Source organism: Melospiza melodia, chromosome 1 (genome assembly GCF_035770615.1).
Source record: "Melospiza melodia melodia isolate bMelMel2 chromosome 1, bMelMel2.pri, whole genome shotgun sequence".
Classification (NCBI taxonomy): domain Eukaryota; kingdom Metazoa; phylum Chordata; class Aves; order Passeriformes; family Passerellidae; genus Melospiza; species Melospiza melodia.
The window spans coordinates 41,201,363-41,221,526 of record NC_086194.1 but is presented as its reverse complement, the minus strand read 5'-3'; the positions used below and the strand labels follow the sequence as shown (position 1 = coordinate 41,221,526).

At 39.9% G+C, this 20,164-nt stretch overlaps 1 protein-coding gene across 5 annotated transcripts in view; it reads right to left on the bottom strand.

The window, feature by feature from the left end:
• RBMS3 (RNA binding motif single stranded interacting protein 3) overlaps positions 1 to 20,164 on the bottom strand; it is a 704,809-nt gene that overhangs the window by 249,014 nt on the left and 435,631 nt on the right. For all 5 annotated transcript variants that reach the window (XM_063155034.1, XM_063155024.1, XM_063155043.1 and 2 more), the window contains one exon: positions 11,848 to 11,939. In XM_063155034.1, coding sequence (XP_063011104.1) covers positions 11,848 to 11,939 — 92 coding nt within the window. The remainder of the gene's footprint in view (positions 1 to 11,847; positions 11,940 to 20,164) is intronic.

Here is a 20,164-nt window from a genome sequence, read left to right as displayed (position 1 = left end):
ACAATAAAGTACTAGATGATCCTCTCAGGAGGACAGTGCCTAAGTTGCTACAATTTTTAGACCTTGTCCTTTAGATAAGTCTGCACCAGGCTTCCCAGATGTCTTAGGATCAAAGAGAACCAGCACAAGAGTCACTTAGAGGGGAGCAGAGAGATACCCCTGTAACCAATCTAATTGCTCGCTGACATAAAATGTTGAGCCTCTTCAAGGTACCTCTGTAAATCAATCTCGAAATTTCTTATATACTCAAGAGAAGTAAATAGCATGCAACAATGTAATCATGCAAGATGAAACTATTTATTTGAACTCCAAGGAAAGCAAAGCAAAGTCTGCATCCAACACTCCTTTTTAACATAGAAAGCCTGAGTTCAAGCAGACTCAGAAGATTGATCATACAAAAGACAGCTATTATGTATTTCAGCTAATTAAATTTTATTCTGAAAGGGAAGCATTTCCATTGCTCTAGGCTCAGCAGTCCCAGGAGAGAGGGCAGGGCAGCGAGACCACTGTGACCCTATTACAGCCAGACTTCAACCTGCTTTGGATCAGTTCTGGCTCCTTTACCAAACCCACAACTTTACCATGTGCAATGTGCTGTGCAGTGGGAAGGCAGGCTGAAGTGAGTTAGGTCATGCTATTAGGAGTGGTGACCTTTCACTGATGAACAGTTTTTAAGCAAGGGAAAAGATTTTTTGGAAGCTAAGACAGTGCAAAAAGCCTCCCTTCACTCACTCCACATGCTGCTTTATGCTGCATCCCTATAATATAGCAACACAGACATATAAATGATAGTCCTGGCTTTCCATAACAAGCTATAATTGGAGTAGGTGACTAGGAAAATGTTTAGATAAATGGTGGGATCATAACCTTTTATGCAAAATGGACAAATAAGTTATGGAAATATGTGGGAAACCCTGAGGCTGTGTAGCTCTACTGCAAGCTATAGGCACAGTTAAAGCAGACAGTAAATCACTAAATCTCGTCTCAGAGTTTACAGTTTTGTTGTTATTTTGGAGTTTTTTGCCAGGTTTTGCTGACAGATGGAAAAATACTGGCTGATTATGACCAAGATTTAATTTACCTCCAATTTCCTTCCTATTTCTACAGCACATGCCTAAAAAACCCACATACTATTTTATTTTCAGGGCTTAGAGCTATTACTAGCAAATAGTCATACTCCAACAGTACATATTATGAAAATACCACTGCAATACTTTTTGCTACTCATGAGAATCTCATTATAAAATTTTCTCATGAATATTTCTAAATTATCATCTCTAAATGTGGGCATACATTGATATAAATATAGTTGCTTGCATACTTATCAACTAGGCATGCACAGAGTAAAACCCCATATGTCCATACACAGAGAGACAGAACTGTGATACTGCACTGGAACAGCATCATCTATCACTTAAGTGGGGTAGTAAGGTGCCAAAGATACCTTTGAAGATGGGGAAGCCTTTATTCAAGGTGTCTTCTCTTTCTTTACCTGTCTACCAACTGAATTTAAAGACCAAAAATGATTCAATTGCATGAAGTGACGTCTGAGACACAGACTTCAGTCTCAACTACTAGAAAGGTATGTTCACTTGTTCTGAGGAATTCAAAGCCAAGCTTTCTAGCACCAAGCCTTAATTACCTCAACTCCAAAGTTTTTTGCTAGAAACTAAGATCTTTTTTCACTATCTGTTTTCCTTTTTGAATTGTGGTAAGAATATCAGGATAGAAGATGACTGACAAGTGGCAATCATTGAACACTTCCCACTTTGCTACTTACTGGCACCCAGATAAACAAAGCTATAACCATTTTAACAAGGCAAAAATATACCTCCAACCAAATACCATATCCATATTCTAACCATGTGTTCACACCGGGAAGGACCAATTTTTCCATTACAAAAAATGCCTTTACAGCTGCTTTCATCAAAATTTTCATTGTTCTCTGTGGTTTTGGACAGCACAAAGTTGTGAGGAGCAGTAGAGGAAATAGCCATTGCACCTCCATTAAGGCAGTGTAAGGGGTGTCTTTGGTAGGTGTACATCTCCCAGATGTACTCAGTACATTCCTTTGGGAATCACAGAAAGACTCCATCTGTTCCTCCAGTGGAGGAGTTGGCAATTTAGAGCCTCTAGGTTCTTCCACATGTCCACCATTTTGAGCTATGATTAATATGATGACTAACATTTTCTGCCATGAGCTCTGAAGAAAGAAGAATATGAATATAAATCTCTCCTAAATAAGGATTCATTGCACAGCATGACATCTGCTGCTGCCCTTTCCTGGGTTTAGATATGAAGGCACGTGCTGCAGCATTGCTGGCCACATCATGCCCAAGCAGTGGGTGCAAGACAAAATGCACAGGGGTGCTTCAGCAGCCCCTGGCAAAGATAAAGTCCTCAAGCCCGCTGACAGAATTGGCCAGGTATTGATCCATTGGTGGCATCAGTTTCAGGTATTGTTCATCAACATGATGGATATTAATTTGATCTAATATTTAAGGAAAGCTGTGACCAAACAATTCCAGACTTTAAGGCAATTATTTATAATGCCTTATTTATACAGAGATGGGGGAAGTTGGGTATATTTCCTTTTGGCACACTGAACACATGTCCTCGTACTTGGGGTTATACTTCTCTTCACCTGCTGCTTTAAAGGAATACCTCTGTTACATTTTTTTAACACTTCAATTATTTCTGGGGTACATTTTTCTAAAGCTGACAGTTCTTATTTTAAAAATTGATCTTCCTAGGCTTAATCATATATGTGCATTTATCCTTGTGCAAAATGAGGACTGCCTTACAAAGTACCTGATACCCGCCAAATGTACTGTTCCTCTCTGTGTCCATTTTCCCATTTCCCAGGCTGCAGCACTACACAGCATTAGCAATACTTGTCTCATGTCCAACATATTGATATAAAATGACCCTCTAAGCTTCCTGTCAGCTCTGCTCTCATATTACAAAGCCACTTTAACAGGCTTCACGTTCATTACTTAGCAACTGCTCTTTGCTTCTAAGAACCACATCCTTATTGACGCACGCACATCCTGGCACATCTTTCTTAAAACTGAAAACAGAACAGGGATTAAAGGAAGTTATGATTGCATTTTATAAAATCATAAGTGCAGTGAAAAGGATTCATAGGGAACAAGAGCCTTCTGTCTCTCCTGATACAAGAATTAGCAAGCAATCAATGAAATCTACTTTGCAGGTCTAGAGCAAGCAAAGGAGATGGATCTTTGAAGAGCATGAAGTTAAACTGAAGAATTTCTTAAAGCTGGATGTTGGGCTGCCAAAATTTTAAATGCAAAACAGGCAGCATAAATTGTTTATTTGGGGATGGGGAGGCAGTTCTACAAATGACTATTCAATGCAAGCTGAAGAAATCCCAAACTGCAAATTGCTAGAGGCTAAGAGACTACTCTGGGGAAGTATCCTCAGATGCTTGTCTGGTTCTTGTACTCCTCTGTTGGCACATGCTATAGTGCATTATCTGAAAGAGAATCTGATATCAGAAGGAACTTTATTCTGGTCTGATATGGCCAGAATGGATTTTACAACCTTATATCTCTTACATTTATTTTGATCACATCAAAGCTAATTTATCATGACTACAAATAGAATTCAACTGTTCGTGTTATCATTATCTCCCTTCTTGAGCACAAATATGTAAAGAGAAAGGACTAAAAAATTCAGTGAGCTTCCATTATGACTCACTGTGTTGCACATAGCATGAGCAGAGCCTAATTTCATATTTTTATACAAAAGAAAAATAGTTTCCTAATATAGTGGCAAAAATTATCATTCATTAGTGAACAAAACTGCATCTAAACTAAAATTTATTTAGATTACAGCCAGACTACTCAGTCATGTTGGTTGAATGGGAGACAGTCATTAATAACAAGCAGAGTATTCACTAATACAGTAACATTTAGATATTCAGAGGGGGATGCATAGCTGCACAGGGAATATCTATGCATATTACTGGTAGATTTGTGTTTACTGGTAGAGTGTGCACCTGTGTATTTCCAGGCTGATGAGCTGTTATACAGGCACTCACATCAACTCAGAAGAAATGCCACTGAAGTTTGCACACCTGCTTTCCAAATCAAACCAAATAATCTGAAAGTGGCCTGGTTTTCACACAAAATTGCATTGCTTTTGAAGCTGTGTCTCAGTCCAGACTAAGTGGTACCCCAAAAAGCATGCACGTATCCTCCTGCTGGTGGTCACATGAATCATCATGTTAGATACAATGAATTTTTGTTTCTCACCTTACAAGAGCATTGTCCTCAGGCTGATCTACAGAAGAACATAATTAAATGATATGTCACTGAAAGAAAGGCTATGTCCATTTTCTACCACAGTAATATTTTCTAAAACCACAGTTTTTTGATCATTTCAGCATGTGCTGGCTTTTTCCTGGTGAGTAAAGCTGTGCTTACTGAATTTAGAACATAGTTCTGCTCAGTCTGAGCTGCAGATTCCCAAGCTGCATAGTTGTGGTCGGATAACTCCTCTGTGGGGCGTTTGGAGTTTCCTGAGTATGGAGGCAAAAAAGAATTAATCTGACTCCAGTGTTTAACTCATTTGCAGGACTCAGATTTCCTGTTCTGCAAACATAAAGGGTTTGCAAAGAGTGTGTAAGAGCTTCCAAGATGTATAGCTATGTGAGTGCTAAAGATAGGGAGCCCCATTCTTCTCCCCAGCTTAAATTGCCAAAGCTCTGTGGATTTCAGCTGTATTATTACCAATTCAAATGTGTTCCAAGTCAGAGGAAAGTCAAGAACAATGTGTATTTATGAAAAAAGGCCAACTCTTGTTTGGCTGAAGTTCATAACCCGAAAAGAACCCAGTGATTCCACTATTCTTCAGCCTAAAAGTTGGCTACATTTTTCACTTTCAGCATCTGTTCTGTGGTGCAAGGCACTAATAGCATGGAGGTGGATATATTTACTGATTGTTTGTATTTAAATTTTCAAAGGCAGAGGAATGTTTTAATGTTAGATGAAGTTACAGTATGAAAAAAAAAATAGAGTAAATCTAGAAAGCAAAGCAGCACTTGAAAAGGGAAGGAAAATACCATGGCCAGGTCTATCTGAGGTGATAGCTAGAGAATAAACATGATTGTGTGTGCTGTAAGATTTTCTAAGCTAACTTAGTGGTGAAGAAAGATGCTGAGCTACAGTTTTTGGGAACAAAGGAACATAGTACTGACCTAATTCCTCTCAACTGGCCAACAGTAAAGTTCCATGAACTTTCAGAGAGTAGAATTATGTCAAGTTAAGCACTTCTGAAAACCCCCAAAGAAATTATTGTTTATAAATCTGGCAGGTGTGGTTCAAACACTGTTGATGTGCACACCCTCCTTCATGCTGATCTACATGTTTTCAGGAGCTACACATGCAAGTGTGAAAGGACAGCTGGATTTTAGTACCCCCAGGATAACTTAATGTTCTTTCAAGAATGGCTCAAGCTAATGCATTCTATATTGGCTTGTGAATGCAGTCTAAAAGCAGGAAAAGGATTTTAAGATCATTTCACACCAGCTACCATATAGTTCTCAGATACAAGCATAAAATTCACAAGGCTGGATAAGACTAGGAAGTCCTTCCATTAATGTCAGGTATCTTTGCTATCACCCCAGTCTGTCAATATTTGTGCAAAGACACTCCTTGCTTTAGTCTTGATTGTCTAGGACACTGTCATCTGCTAATGCAGACTTTCTGAAATTTAAAGTTAGCCCTTTGCTAGCATATCTGTGATATGAATCCTGAATTTAGACAGTGTTTCATCTGGAGGAAAAAAAACTCCACATACACACAAAAAAACCCACAAAAAAAAAAAAAAACCACCCACCACAAAAAAAAAAAAAAAAAAAAAAAAAAAGCCGCACCAAAAAAAACCCCAAAAATTGACCAAGAAAACCTTCCAGGTATATCGTCCTAAGAAATTTTGATATTAAATCTAATACCAACAAATAATTTGGCATCTTCGTAATGTTCTTGCTTTGTCAATTATTATCCTTTAAGAAATGGAAAAATATCCTATATTTGCAAAACCTGCACATAAAGGCCAGCTCCATCTGGGAAACTATGATTCCTTATCCCAAGAGTTAAAGATAATTTATGAAAACCAGAGGTAAGCAGGCAAGAGAGGATGAGGACAGCATGACTTTGATAAGCAGCAGTACATGAAACTTGGAACTTCCAGTTAGGGCTTCTGCAGGACACCTTCGGTATGGCTGACTTGGCAAAAGAAATCAAAGAAGAGAGAAACACCTGGATGTGTAATTTCCAAATCTAAACTGAACTGCCTCTCATTTCTTTCCAGCTGTAGCTTTCCATTTGCATTGAACCCAGGAGCGTTACCAATTCAGGTCAATATTGGTCAGCCAGTAGGGGCTGTGCGAAAGCACAGGGAGAGAGGGTGCACATTTTTAGAAGATGAGAGCTCACTGGAGAGTGCTCCACACCCGTACAAGAGTTGTGCCAAACGTCTCTGACAAGTGTTGCAGCAGCAGCAGCCCACGCCTGGCTGTGCAATTCATTCAGAAACCATGTGGAAGGTGGCCAGCACGGCCATGTTCTCAGCTTCTCCTACACTGCTGAGCATGGGGAGCCTTCCAGAGGCACCAGCTCCTGCCCCAGCAGCAAACGATAACAGTGCTTAATAAATCATCAATACAAATATTAGACTGCATAGAACAGTTTGGTGGGGATGGGATGTCTGATAATTAAAGCACAGGAGTAAAGCAAAGCCTGACAATTTCAATATTGAGGTCTAAAACTCCTAGAATCCCACTTTGGTTTCAAAAGGAAGGTTAGCTCAGTCAGAAGGGCTGTTAACCAAAAATATTATCAAAAAACTCAATATCCTGAGGTTTTGTTAGCTAAAATTTGCAGACATTTCATTCATGAGTTAGGAAACCAGTGTATCATGTATACAGGCCATATTTCATATTTTGTACGGACAGCATTCTAATTATTTACATTAATTTTTAAATGGCAAAAACAAACAAAACTTTTCATTAAAATAGGTTAAAAAATATTGGAAAGAAGGGTTTTCATCAGAGTTTTTTCCATTTTAAGGACCAGCCCTTTAGAGAATTAGTGTCTGACAGAGAAAAAAAAAGGTAAGTAATTTCAAAATAAGAGAATAGGAAGCTGAAAAATGAGCAGACAGAAAGAACTTATTTGGTCAGCTGACTCATAGCAGAGCAATGCTTAAAACCTACGCAAAAGTCTGGAAAATAAATAAGATTTTCTTCTGTGAGATTTCCTTTTCCTTGGTTCCTGGAGAAAATCTGTCTATTTAACTATACAGCAACCAGCTCTCTGTTCCTCTTTAGAAGCTCTTGTGCTTGGCTCTGGTCTGTGGGAAATAGCTCCCTTTTATCTTTCACCTAGATGGTGACTACTCCCTGTATTTAAGCTTCTGCATGATGGAAAGATGAAAAAAAAATCACACAAGAAGCAAAATCACTTACTGTAATTCCCTTGTGGAGGAAAACACATCAGAGCCTACTGGCACAACCCTTTCTCAGAACCAGTTCCTGCAGTGTACTCTCTGGATGGCCATTACTGCAGCAGAGTAGTCCAGAAATGATTCCTTGGACTTAGACAACTGCCAGTGCTAATTAAATATTTCTTCAATATCCACATTTTTCACGCAGGTCTTGAGGATGTCTAAATGCATTATATGCACAAAAGGAAAACCCAGAGAAGATACACAAGATCAAATACATTTTTAATCCTTATAAAAGCAGGACTGAAAACCCTTTCTTTGTGAATGCATTTGTTTGAACACTCTTGATGGGCTGCTAGGTATTAAAGAAGCTATTAGATACTCTGCAAGAACCTGCCTTCACCTGAACTTTCACATTATGCAATCTTACAGCAGACTAGAACTGGAAATAAAAAATGGCAGAGAGGACCCCAAAAGTCTGTGAAGGGATAAACTGATTGCACAGTTCAACTGCAGGCTGACACAAGCTCAGAAGCTCAAATTTATTTAGACAGCAGACTTCTATTGATTTTTCAGGTGATTTAGACTCCTTGGCATCATTAAAACTTACATATAAAGTAGCTTAAGAAGTGTCTTCATGAATGTGCAATTCTGGGTGAAGGACTATCCCAAGAATAGATGTGTCTACAGATTTTATTAGAACACTGATACATTTTTCATGTGTACTAGGCTTCTTTGCCTACTTGTCTGAGCCAACTCCCATATTACTAAGATTCTCCTTATTAATTTTCCATATTCTGTCTATAATATTTTTCTAGGAAATGCAGGAAAGGAGCATCTGGAAAAAACCTAAACTGATATATAAATCATGCACATAAGCAATGGGTTTTTTTCTGCCATGTTTCTGTAGTCCCTAGCATAAAGAAACAACCAAATCAATAATTCCTGTGAGATTACCCAGAGGCCTATCAGTTGTGCCATTTTTAAGTGGAAGACAAACCCAAAAATCCACCTGGACTCTACGAGCCTGACCAAGTAGGCACTACATATACACAAATGAATCTGCATGTCCAAAGGCACACAGGAAGCACACAGCAAAACAAGCCAGGCCAGCTAGGAAAACATCCCTCGGCAGCTGCATAGCCGAGGGATCAATAAATGAAATGCTTGATAAGCACTTTTGAAAAAGATGGACATAAGACAGCAGAAGTGGTCAGAACTCCAGGTTCACGTAACTCTGAGAGAGAAATGCAAAAGAAGCCAGGTGACAACTCCTGAGTGCAAGAGCCTCACACAGCTCTCCTGTGGGTGGGAGCTTGTGCGGGTCCTCCTCTGGGTTCTTGTCCCACCAAGTGGGCCACATGAGACCTCATCTCCTCAGCTGCCTCCACTACCTCTCTAGGCATACTACTGCTGTTCCTCTCCCTCAGCCGAATCCTCACCCGCCTGCTTCAAATCAGAGCAAAAAAAAGAAATTCAGACGTGTTTAACAGTTCAGGTTTTTTCCCTTTGTGGGTTTATGGGGTGTATTAGCCTCAACAGAACAAGTCTTCCAATACTGATGGGACTTGGAGCATCAATCCACCAGAGTTTAACCTTCTTCCAGAGGCAGCACTCTGAAACAAAATCAGCCAAAATGCTGTCCAAATTCTATAAAAAAAGAGGGAGGCGGCTGTATTTTAACATCGATAAAATGAGTATATTTTACTCAAGTATCCACAAGATACTTCTGCTAGCCAACACGGACAGGGGTTCAGTTCTGCTTTTTGTTTTTCAAAGAAGATTCCTGGATTTCTATGAGAAAAATTATATTGTGTTAAAACTGAGAAAGAACCACTCTTTCCGAGCAAGAGCTCTCTCCAGGAAAACATCACAGACAATACCGAGACTTCAGCATATTTTCTCTCACTACTGAAGAAGGCCAGCTCATAGAAAGAGTTGGCCAATGCCTCTTTCACCTTTACTCAAAAGCATCCACAGCTGGACTGAGATTTTTTGACACCTGCTGAACACAGGTTACAGTCTGTCTCCTCTCTGGCCTCTACACAGGGCAGTTTCACTGCTTTGCAATGCAGAGTAAAAGATACTGATGCTGATACTATGAAAGCATGGCACACAAAAGGTTTAGGGAATTTCTTGAGACTTAACTTTTCCTTTTTGGTTTGAGAGCCACCATTCACCACTAATTAAAGCAGCTCTTGAAATAAAGCTGCTCTGGCTAAACTTCCAGAAATGCAGGTTAGATTATTATTCTGCCCCTTTCCTCAAGCCTCTTTGAGCCCTCACTGTTAATTCCGACACTGGCAGGTAATGCTGTCTTTCAGTCCTGTTATGCAACTTGGCTTCCAAGACATGCAAGAACTAACATGTTTCTCCAATGGATTTGCTTTCCCAGGCTCCTGCCTTCTCGGCAATGTGAGGTACTTTGTGTGGAGTCATCTCAATTTCCTTTGAAACCTAATTTTTCTAAATACTTAGATTTTTTTCTGAGATAAGAAAAGTTAGTTGTATATTTATCTTGAGCTATCAAACACAGTAAAAGGAATCTATCTGAGATTCCAGGCACCATGGCTAAATAATAAAAATACAGTCAATCTTATGCAAACAAATCTGTACACACCAGCCGCCTCAAAATCTCACAGGGCAAAAAGCTGCTCCTACCACAGGTTCCCCAAAAAACAAACCCACCAAGGGCTGGTACAGCTCTTCCCACTCTGAAAACATCAGACTTTGTTTTTAGTCCCTAAATATTGGACAATCCAAACCACAGTGTTTTAAGCCACCATCTTTTCTGGTGTTTCCATGAATATAAGTACTGCAATTGTTCATTGTTTTGAATCCTGACAACCCCAAGCATAGATTTATCTTTCAATCCTATCTTTAAATCTGTAATTTTAAATCCATAACTGTATAGTTTTATATGGATTTAGATTTTTTACAGATTTATATAGATTTACTCCTTTCTGGAAAGGGCTATTTGATATCAATCATTAGGACAAAACCTATCTCCTGTCTTTGGTTTCTTTTCCACAGCTTGACTAATGCATCAAATTGCCTATATTTTAACAAGGAGCTGCTGTATGTCTGAGAAATAAAATAGCACAATCCTTAGCAGAAGTTCACATTCTTCTGCTTGCCATCTTTTACCCATTTGAAGCAAATATTTTTTATCACCATGTGTCAATAAAAACTAAGAACCAATAAAACAGCCTAGCTTGCATTGTGGGATGCTTTTAAAAAGAAATACATCATTGACATCCAGCTTCTTTCAGGCACAGTGAGTGTAATTCAGTAGAAGGCTAACCTCATTTACCAGCAATTACTTTTCTCCCTAAAATAAAATATTAATAAAAAACTCATACACCAAAACAAAACTATGTTTTTACTAAGACATCATTGAAAAACAAAGGTTTAAACCACCAACATTTCTTTAAGTGGAAATCTTCAAATTTGATGGTTGTTTATCAGTTGATTTCCCTCTTTCTTTGTAATTACCTGTTTGCTTTCACTGTTTTAGATTCTAGGACAGCATCATTTCTAGAGAGACTAAATCAGACATTATTAAGTGCTTTTTGTGATTCTCAGGCAAGGCATTTTTAAAGTAGAAAGCAACAGCTATTTTTGCTGGCTGACACAGCCTACAGCCCAAAGACAGATTATTCCACCTTCAGAAAGGCAACAGCTGGACCACGCGATGGTCATGACTATAACCCCTGTGTCACCATCAGCCCATTTGCCTGGGGACAAGGGACAATTCCAAGACCAGAGTAACTGAGCTCACTGTTCTTGCTACAGCTCCTGCAGCCTCTGTGAGCAGATGCCAATCATCTCCAGACAGCCTTTAGCAACTTTTCTTTCAGCAACCTTCTACACTCTCATTTATGTCCTCAAAATAAAAAAATAATAAAAAAAAAAAATCTCAACAAGCAGGAGAAGCCAAAGCTAGGCAGATCAACCAGACTTTCCTTATGCTCAGTCAATCACTCCTTCGGAGAAGCCCACCAGCCACATCAGAAAAGAGTAACTTTCCAAAGAAAAGGAACCAAATGAAGGAAACAACTTCATTTCTTCAAGGTGAAGAAAAGGCAACTCTTTAACCCAGTACTTAGCAAAAGGCATTTCCAATGCTCTTCCACTTCATTGGTCTGTCTTACAGCCCTCTCCAAACAGGGGGACAGAGAGAGAATCAGAGCAGAGCCCGTTACACGAGACACAGCTCTCAAGAACAGAGACAAACCATGAACAAGGCACTGGAGCCAAAAGATGAAAGAATCTTTGGAATAAGCAATCCAAAACCTTAAGAAAAACAGGAGCAAAACAAACCTTTGTAAATTTAACCCAACAGCTGAAATAAACCTGCAATGACAGAGTTCTTACCTTTGCCATCTGCGCCTGCACGCCATTTGCTTTGAGAGATGCTACTGCTTTCTGTGCTGCTGCAGGACTGTCAAAATCTACAAAACCATAACCTGGAAAATAAACAGATAAATATAGATTTTCAGTATTATCCATGTGTATGAGCACAGATAAAGATTTTATTTTCATAAAGGAGGAAAATCTTTCCATTCTCTCACACAGTCTCATAATCTTGCAGTAGCACTGCCACCACACCTCTATTTGTCACATCTTTTCGCCTGAACCTAGTGGGGTTTAAGGGAATGCAGTGGCCCAAAGCTTCAAAGTGCCAGAAAATATGAAGCAGAGGGGGAGTGTGGGCAGGTCTTTGTCTGTCCTAACAGATTAAAGGTCCCTGGCAGCAGGAGGGCACACATACTCAGTGCTCTGGAGTCCTGCCCCATCTCTTCCATAAGAGCAGGTAACATTATGGACCTTCCTGGGATACAAAGCTTGCAGTGGCTGGTTTCACGAGAAAACCCTCCTTCTCCTGTCCTTTAAAGCCATACAAAGATTAAGCTTCAGAAGAGGAGGGCAACAAGTCTGTGTGGCAGGCTGGGGCCATGTGTGCAGGGGACAGCAGCCTTCCAGCAGGTGGGACCAGTTCAGGGAGAAATCCCAATGTGTGCTCTACAGGCAACTGCCAGACAGCTCTAGAAGATGGTGAGATAGCCAAGTCTCAGCTTTGGTTAAACCACATCCCCTTCATCTCCCTGCTCTCTCTGCTAGAAGAAGGGACAGATCTCTGCCAGGAATTGCTTTGGGGTATCATCTGAACAACAGCTTAGAGGTTAGATCTTAGGGATTGGCAAGGGATAATCATCTGCTTTTAAGTGGCTTTCTTACTCCCAGTATTTGCATTAGTTTAGTATATTAATCAGACAGTCACTTCCTATCTTCTTTTCCTCCCTCTCCATTTTTTTCTTCCTTTAGCCAGCAACACTGGTATGTTCAAGCAAGCCCAGTGCTGTTATGCCCCTAATGGATAGCAAAAACTCTGAAAGTATTTTTATTTTCCTAAAGACATAAAGCAGGGGTAAGAAGGCAAGGAATCGACTTTTCACAACTTTTAAAGCACTGAGCTCTCTCTGACCTTCAACAGCATTCAAATGTCTTACTCATAAAGATTTCAACTGAATTAGGGAGATCTAAAAATCTCACCAAGCACCTATTTAGGCAGCTGCATATATTTCACAATCCATCCAGGGAAACCCCCTACATCTTATTAAGCAATTACAGTGCAGGTAGGCATGTGCTGCTCAGACAAGCTGTGGCCAAGGGCCACATCTTTGGCTTCTTCCTGGAAAGCCATATGGATGAAACTGAACTGCCTGAAAGCTTTAATAATATTAGCACAAGCACATTTATAGCTTCTTTGCAGACATCTCCATTTACTAGGTCAATACACATCCTACAGGAGGCAACCACAGATATGATTTCCTGCTGTATCCATTTGTATTTCTTTTCCCAGCCTTTCTTCCTACTCCTGGGAGACTTCATTGCCATCCTCTCTGCACCAAAACTAGGTATAAGATTGTATACTTATCACCTTGCCCCTCAAATTACAAACATCGCTATTATTATTTTGGTATGCATACATTGCTCAATGTCCAGCCATGAAAGAATTTTGTGCACATGGATGTTTTTGTTTCTTGGTTTAAATCTCATCCACAAAGTTTTAAGAAAACAAAAAAAAAAACAAACAAACAAAAAAAAAATTATTAAAGAAATTGCTGACTTAAGGAGCATGAAAAGCACTATTCTGTAGCAAAGTCAAGATCTGAACCTCTCTTTTCTTTGCTCAGTTTTCTATTTTGGTTTGTTTGGTGGAGGGTTTCTTGTTGTGGGGAGGACTGGGGAGGTTTTTTTGATACGGCATCACTCCAGATTGAGGGACACTGCAATACAGACACTGACAGATTGAGGGACACTGTGATAACAAATCTAATAAACACTAGAGTTTGATCAGCTTGGGGATGTGAGGAGTGTTTGACCTTCTCTGATTCTCTCATTTGATTTTCCTTTTTTACTGCAAGCCATTTTTAAATCAGCTTGTCCTACATCGCAGTTTCCTTTGCAGTGCTATGCAAGCTCTCTTCTCACTGCAGAGCAGCAGTAAAGCTGATGCTGCTTTGAACTAAAAAACATACTACAGGAGAGCAAGAGTCCTCCCTGGAAGCCTTTGCCCTCTGGAAGAGAAACTTCTGGGAGGAAGAAGGAGACACAATTAGATGCAACTTCCAGTTTCCTATATGAGAGATCCTGACAAGAAGCCAGAGCAGTCAAATGGGAAATCTGAAACATCTTGGGAAGTGATGAGATGGCTTGGATCAAACAATGAGAAAATTACTTTTTAGGACAGCGAGGTGGTCTTCTCAGGAAACTGAAATTGTTTTTTATTTCTCACTATTTCCATGCCCAACAATTAAGAGGTAAAAGTGCAAAAGGTAATTTTAACATTGTCATTAAAAACAGATTATGGAGTTAGATTTTTATATTTAGCACCAGTGTACAGTGCAGGTTTCATGCATGAAGGAATAGAAAGGAATTTATTTTTAATCTGACTTTCTAGACAGCACAGTAATAATTCACAGCTATGTTAGTTTTGCTTATAAATAAAAACTAGAATGTGTAAGAATATTCCAGTGTTGTATCATAGATATCAGGTATATCTAGCATAATAAATCATTGAGGAGTAACATTAGTCCATAATATCTAAAACCATTATTATATTTTAATAATTTTTTCAGTGGACACAAAAGGCTCTATGACCATATCAGAGATCCAGTGGAGTCTCAAGACAAAAAACTCCACATCTTTAGCTGCCCATTATGCATTCTAGTATTACTACTCCCAGTCTCACTGCAAAGCTGCTCTTTTTCCTTCCCTCAAGCTCATTTCCATTCCAAGTATCTTTTTCTAGCCCTCCCCCCTCCTGACACATCTCTGCACCACACACAGAACATCAGGACAAAATCACTCCATGGCTGAAAACCCGTCCAAAGAACATCAATCTGCCGCAAGGGAAGCCAAGTTCCCAGGCTGTTTCAGCATTCAAGTATCCTTACAAGAACCCTGCAATGCTATATAACAGAAAACCAGGCATGATGCCTTCTTGTACAGTTCCCATTCTTCCACGTAGATGTTTATAGTCTATGTTACTGACCTACACTAAAATATTTCATTTGTTTATAATCTCACTTCATTTTTTGTGTCTCGGGCACTAACTAATAGTGTTGGTTTTTCTGTTTGGGTTTCAGGATTTTGTGTGTTGGGTTTTTCTAGTTTGTTTTTTTTTTTAATGTATACTTGTCTGGGTGGATGAAGTTTGGCCCCTACAAAAGCTAAAACTGGGTCTTGGAACATCCTCTCCAGTGTTCTCCAAAGCGTAAAAGAAGCCCCAAATTCCCTGTGCTGAGAGCCCTTCCCTCTTGTCCAGGCTGGGGCTGAAGTGGGTTGTGCTCCCTGCCAGCAGAACTGGGCTGCTGTGGCTGCCCCTGGCAGGTGCACCGTGGCTGGGTTTGGCTGCTCCAGCATCTATCCCTGCTCTGTTCCCTGGTTCCTCCCGGGAAGAGGTAGGAAAATGGCTGGAATCATCCCCTGGGATGAAATTCAGATCAGGGTCTGCCAATCAAACACTGCTCTAAGAAAACACATTTCTTTTTCCTCCTTTAAAAACAAGTGCAAGCCCCACCAGACTGTCCCTCTGCTAGACTCAAATTCCACAGCTTTTTTTTTTTTCTTCTCTTTCCCCTGCATTTTTATTGTGTGTTCACTGCCTTGTAAACATTCTGGTCAATTGATTATACTTTTTTCCCCCCAGTTTTTATGCAGAACATCATGAAAAATGAACTCAGATTCTAAACCAGGACCTTCAGACTATGCTCACAAGAATCCATCACCACCACAGGAAAAACCAAAACCAAAACTATTTCCCCTTTTTTCCTGAAGCATCCTGACATTTTCCTTTAAGAACTCCAAACACAAATAAGGAAAGCTGTGTTGTCCCCTCCTGCTTTGAGAGATGGGAATTGCACTTATCACAAACATGAACCCCTCACCTCAAGTGTACGTGGACTGAGGGTGACTTTGGTACTCCAGTGCTACAAGTCCTCCAGGATCCTGAGGTTTTTTTGTAGAATGACATATTACAAGTTCCTACATGCAAGTAAACGCACAAAGAAACCCAGGACAAGACTATCTAGAATAATTGTTAAACCCTTCCTTTAAGAAATACAGTGCCTGTTATTTTGTACTGGCCTGATGCCATTAGGGCTAAATAATTAAATTTTAAAAATAAAACCAGTATAAGGTTTTTTTTTTTACCTGTGGGGGAAAGAAAACAGCTAAGCATCAGCAAACTCAAGTTTATAGCTAGCTGCAATAAGTGCTACCCAAATACACTGGCAGACACTAAACATCTCCGTCTCCTATAACCTAAATGGCTGGGGGCCTCCCGGTCTCAGTTTCTCAGTTCCATAATTAAGCTTGGCAGCAGGTTCAAATGAATTAAAACTGAATGTCACTATTTCCTCAACAAATCCCTCATCCTTGTTTTTTCTTACTTGTCAGGAGAAGACCAGCAGAACAGCAATTAGTGGTAAGCAGTGCAGTGAAAAAGAACCAAGCATACACTAATTAGGTCACTCGCCAAACACGTTCATTTCATTGGCAGATTTAATCAATGTTTTCCTGAAATGTCTTAAATCTCCTATGCTAATTTAAAGTTTTGTTATTGTTGTTACTTTAAACACAGATGGGATGCCTGGAGATTTTCAATTGCTTTCCACAAATCCATTTCAAAATAACAACCCCTCATATAGTATATCATCAAAATTTCGGCACAGGTTTTAGGAAATGGCCTCTAATTTGACGCCAACATTTTTGTGCCTGCAAATACCTACGGGTGCAATTTTGTGGATTTAAGTAATTACAGGTGTGTAGGGCTCTTAGACATCAAACTCTGAATTGCCCTGATGGATTGGGTACTTAGGGGCAATGCCAAATAATTTAAGGACCTGCCTGCCACTTGAGGTTCCCGTAATTCTTGTGAAGTGCTGGACGGTGGCACAGAGCAAAGGTGAGCTTCCCCTGGCACACATGGGCTTTACACTTCACCTCCAGGGAGCTCCGCTGGTGTAGCGACAGGAATGAGAGCCTTGCTGCCTTTTTGGAGCATTGAGGCAGTCCCTCAGTCACTGCTGAAAGCAGCATTAGTTACTCACAGTGTGTGTGAACAGCAGTTTTGAGGTATCCTAGCAGCTTGGTCCCCCAGTCAGTGCTTACAGCTAGCACACCAAGGTGCTTTTTTGCATGGAGGATGCTCTGTTGACAGTCGTCATTGCTGTCACCGTGGGAAAGGGAGCTGCCACGGCCACTGAACCAATCTGCACCACACTAGGCTGCCCTGCACCACACCAGCCTGCCCTGCCCTCCTTCCTGTCCTGCCCCACAGCCTCAGAACCCTGCAGAGGCTCCATCCTTCCTGCTGGCACTGCCCCCAGAACCAGCCCGCCCACGGCCCCACAGCCACCAATGGGTTCGAAAGGGCAACATGCAGCCAAGCCACAGCTCGGCAGCCACCTGCTCACCCTGGGTCAAAATAAAATCAGAAAAGAGGCCAAAGAGCAGGAGAAGTGTGGTTTCCTAGAGGTGAGGAGTGGAGCTCGCTGGTACGCTGCTGAGCTGGAGCTCTGCACACAGGAACCTCCGGCAGAGGGCTGAGAAAGGAGGAGCCATGACAAATGAGGGAAGACAGGTCAGGGATGGTGAGCTCTGAGCCTGTCCCTGACACAAGGACAAACACCACATCTCACCTCTGAACAGGTGCTGCTTTGAATCACTTGAATTCGAGTCAACCAGTACTCTGTTTTCTGCCTCTCACACATCCACACATGCAGAGAAGAGATGGAGACCTGCCCTATCCAGCCAGGAGACTGGCATGGAGTCTGGGCACTAATTCAGCCAGTGTTCCTGGCTCACTAACCTTGAAAGCACCTAAATACATTGATGGGGAGCTCACACATACCAAGGAGCTCTTCTGGTTCCACTGATGCCAACAAACTCACTTCATCAAAAGAGTTAATGGTCGGCTTCTGTAAGTTAATATCTTTGCTTCCTTCCTGACAGATGGAAAAGGCCAAATATCCCAGGCAGCCCCTACTCCTGCCAGGCTCTGTGTACTAGGGGCTGATGTGGGCGTTTAAGGGAAGTTGTGGCAAAGCAGGAACTCCAGCTCTGACATTTTCCCACATTGGAGAGCTTGACTTGGTCACATCAACTCCTTTTGGCAACATAAGACATGTAAATTTTGCATAATATTACATAATAGTGCAGAAACTTTTAAAAGATGAACACAGATTTGGTCATGTGTAATTACAATTCCATTATACCTAAACTTTTTTCCTAGGTCTGATGTATCAGAACATTTGGAACTATGCTTGCCACAAGCATACAAAGTTTTTTAATGTAAAAAAGTTCCCAGTCCTTGTTTCTGACCATCTAGAATTCAATATATCAGATCTGAAATCCAGAACAGAGAAGACTGAATATATCATACAGGTTGGGTCTTCAAGGAGCATAAATATTTGGACAAAAAGGAGGATAAAGTAATTTCAAGAGAGTGCTTGCTTTTTTCATCAATTTCTGCTAATGTTACTTAGAGACTGGAAATTAAGAACCACCCCCAAAAGGAAATGTGATGAGGGAGTGGAATACCAGCCTAGGGAAAAGGCAGCACTCAAAATTGCTTGATGAATTAAGAAGCCATTAAATAGAATATATTTACCACAAATACCTTAATTTAACTTTATGATATCACTTCCACATAGCTCTACATATATATGCATACATTTGAAGACACAAGCATGAAGTTTTGACCCTAACACTAGTATAAGTACACAGCTAAGCAAATAATATAATCAAAGATAATATAATTATCACAGATGTTCCTCCTTCACACTTAGAAGAAACCTCTAGGATTTCATAAAAGCCTAAGTTAATTTGAGTTTTCAAGTTCACTTTGGCCCAGCACTTATTTAGAGTGCCTCTTAAAAGGCAGTATTTGTTCTGACAATCAGTCCGTAAAAGAAGTGATTATCTAGTAATTTACTATGCAATTTTCAGACATTGTTTTATTCTCAGATAAAGAATCAAATAAAAGTTTTATAAGCCTTGGAAAATTAGAGTTAGCAAGCAGAGAGGTTGAATCACCCTTGAACACAAAATGACCAAAAACAGCTTTTTCTTTCATTGTTCAAATTGTGCTAAAATATTCCTACAGCTCCAAAGGCTCAGAGTAATAGTAAAATAGTCTACATCATTACTATTTTTAAATCTCTACTTTATAAAAATCTTCTCAGTGGTTAGAAAGTGGTGAGTCATCACCTTTTAAATAAAACAGCTAATATATAGTTAGAAAAATAATTGGAAGTGAAGACTCTTAAATGCAAGAAAGAAAAGATAATCCCTTCATTTCAGATCCCCCCCCCAGAGATGCACCTACATTGTTAAGTATGCATATATAGCTGATTTGTTTTGTTTGCTTTAGCTTGATATGGAAATACAGCACAAAACTGTCACTTTGATTATGTTTCTGCAGTGATTTCTTTTGCTTCTTGCATTATTTGAATCCCCTTTATAACAAGAGAACTGCAGAAAAGCAGCACTAACTAACAGAATTTTTAGAGATCTCTTTGCAAACACATTCTTAATTTGAACATTCAATTACTTTGAATTAAGCAGAGCACATACAAATATAGGTTATTATTAATTGCATTGAGTAACTAATGATAATATTTTAATGCAAAACTGAAGTATGAAACTCATGATGATCTTTAAATGTATTATTTTTGTCAATCTCTGATAAGTAAAGGAAACAGTACAAAGACACCTACAAAATTTTGCTATGCAGGAAAGAAGTACTTATACAACAAGTAACTAACTATATGTATATGCATATTCATGTCTGTTTTTCTGGAACTTCATGCTTCCAAAATCTTAGTCTCTGAAGGAACAGAAGCAGATCTCAAAACTGACAAAAACTCTTTGTGAAAGATGGTTACAATAACAACTGTGAGGGAGAGAGGCATAAGAAGTTACGAATTTAGCAAATACACCTATCAAGAAAACAGTATTGCACTTGAGTACCCTCTCAATTTCCACTGCCTTCCTGGCAATTCAGAACCCCAAAGACTGGCAAACTGCAAACACAGCCATAAAAATCCAGATTTTGCAAATGGCAGAACACAATTTGTTTATCCCTAACAATATGACAAATGTTTGGGGCCTTAAAACCTAC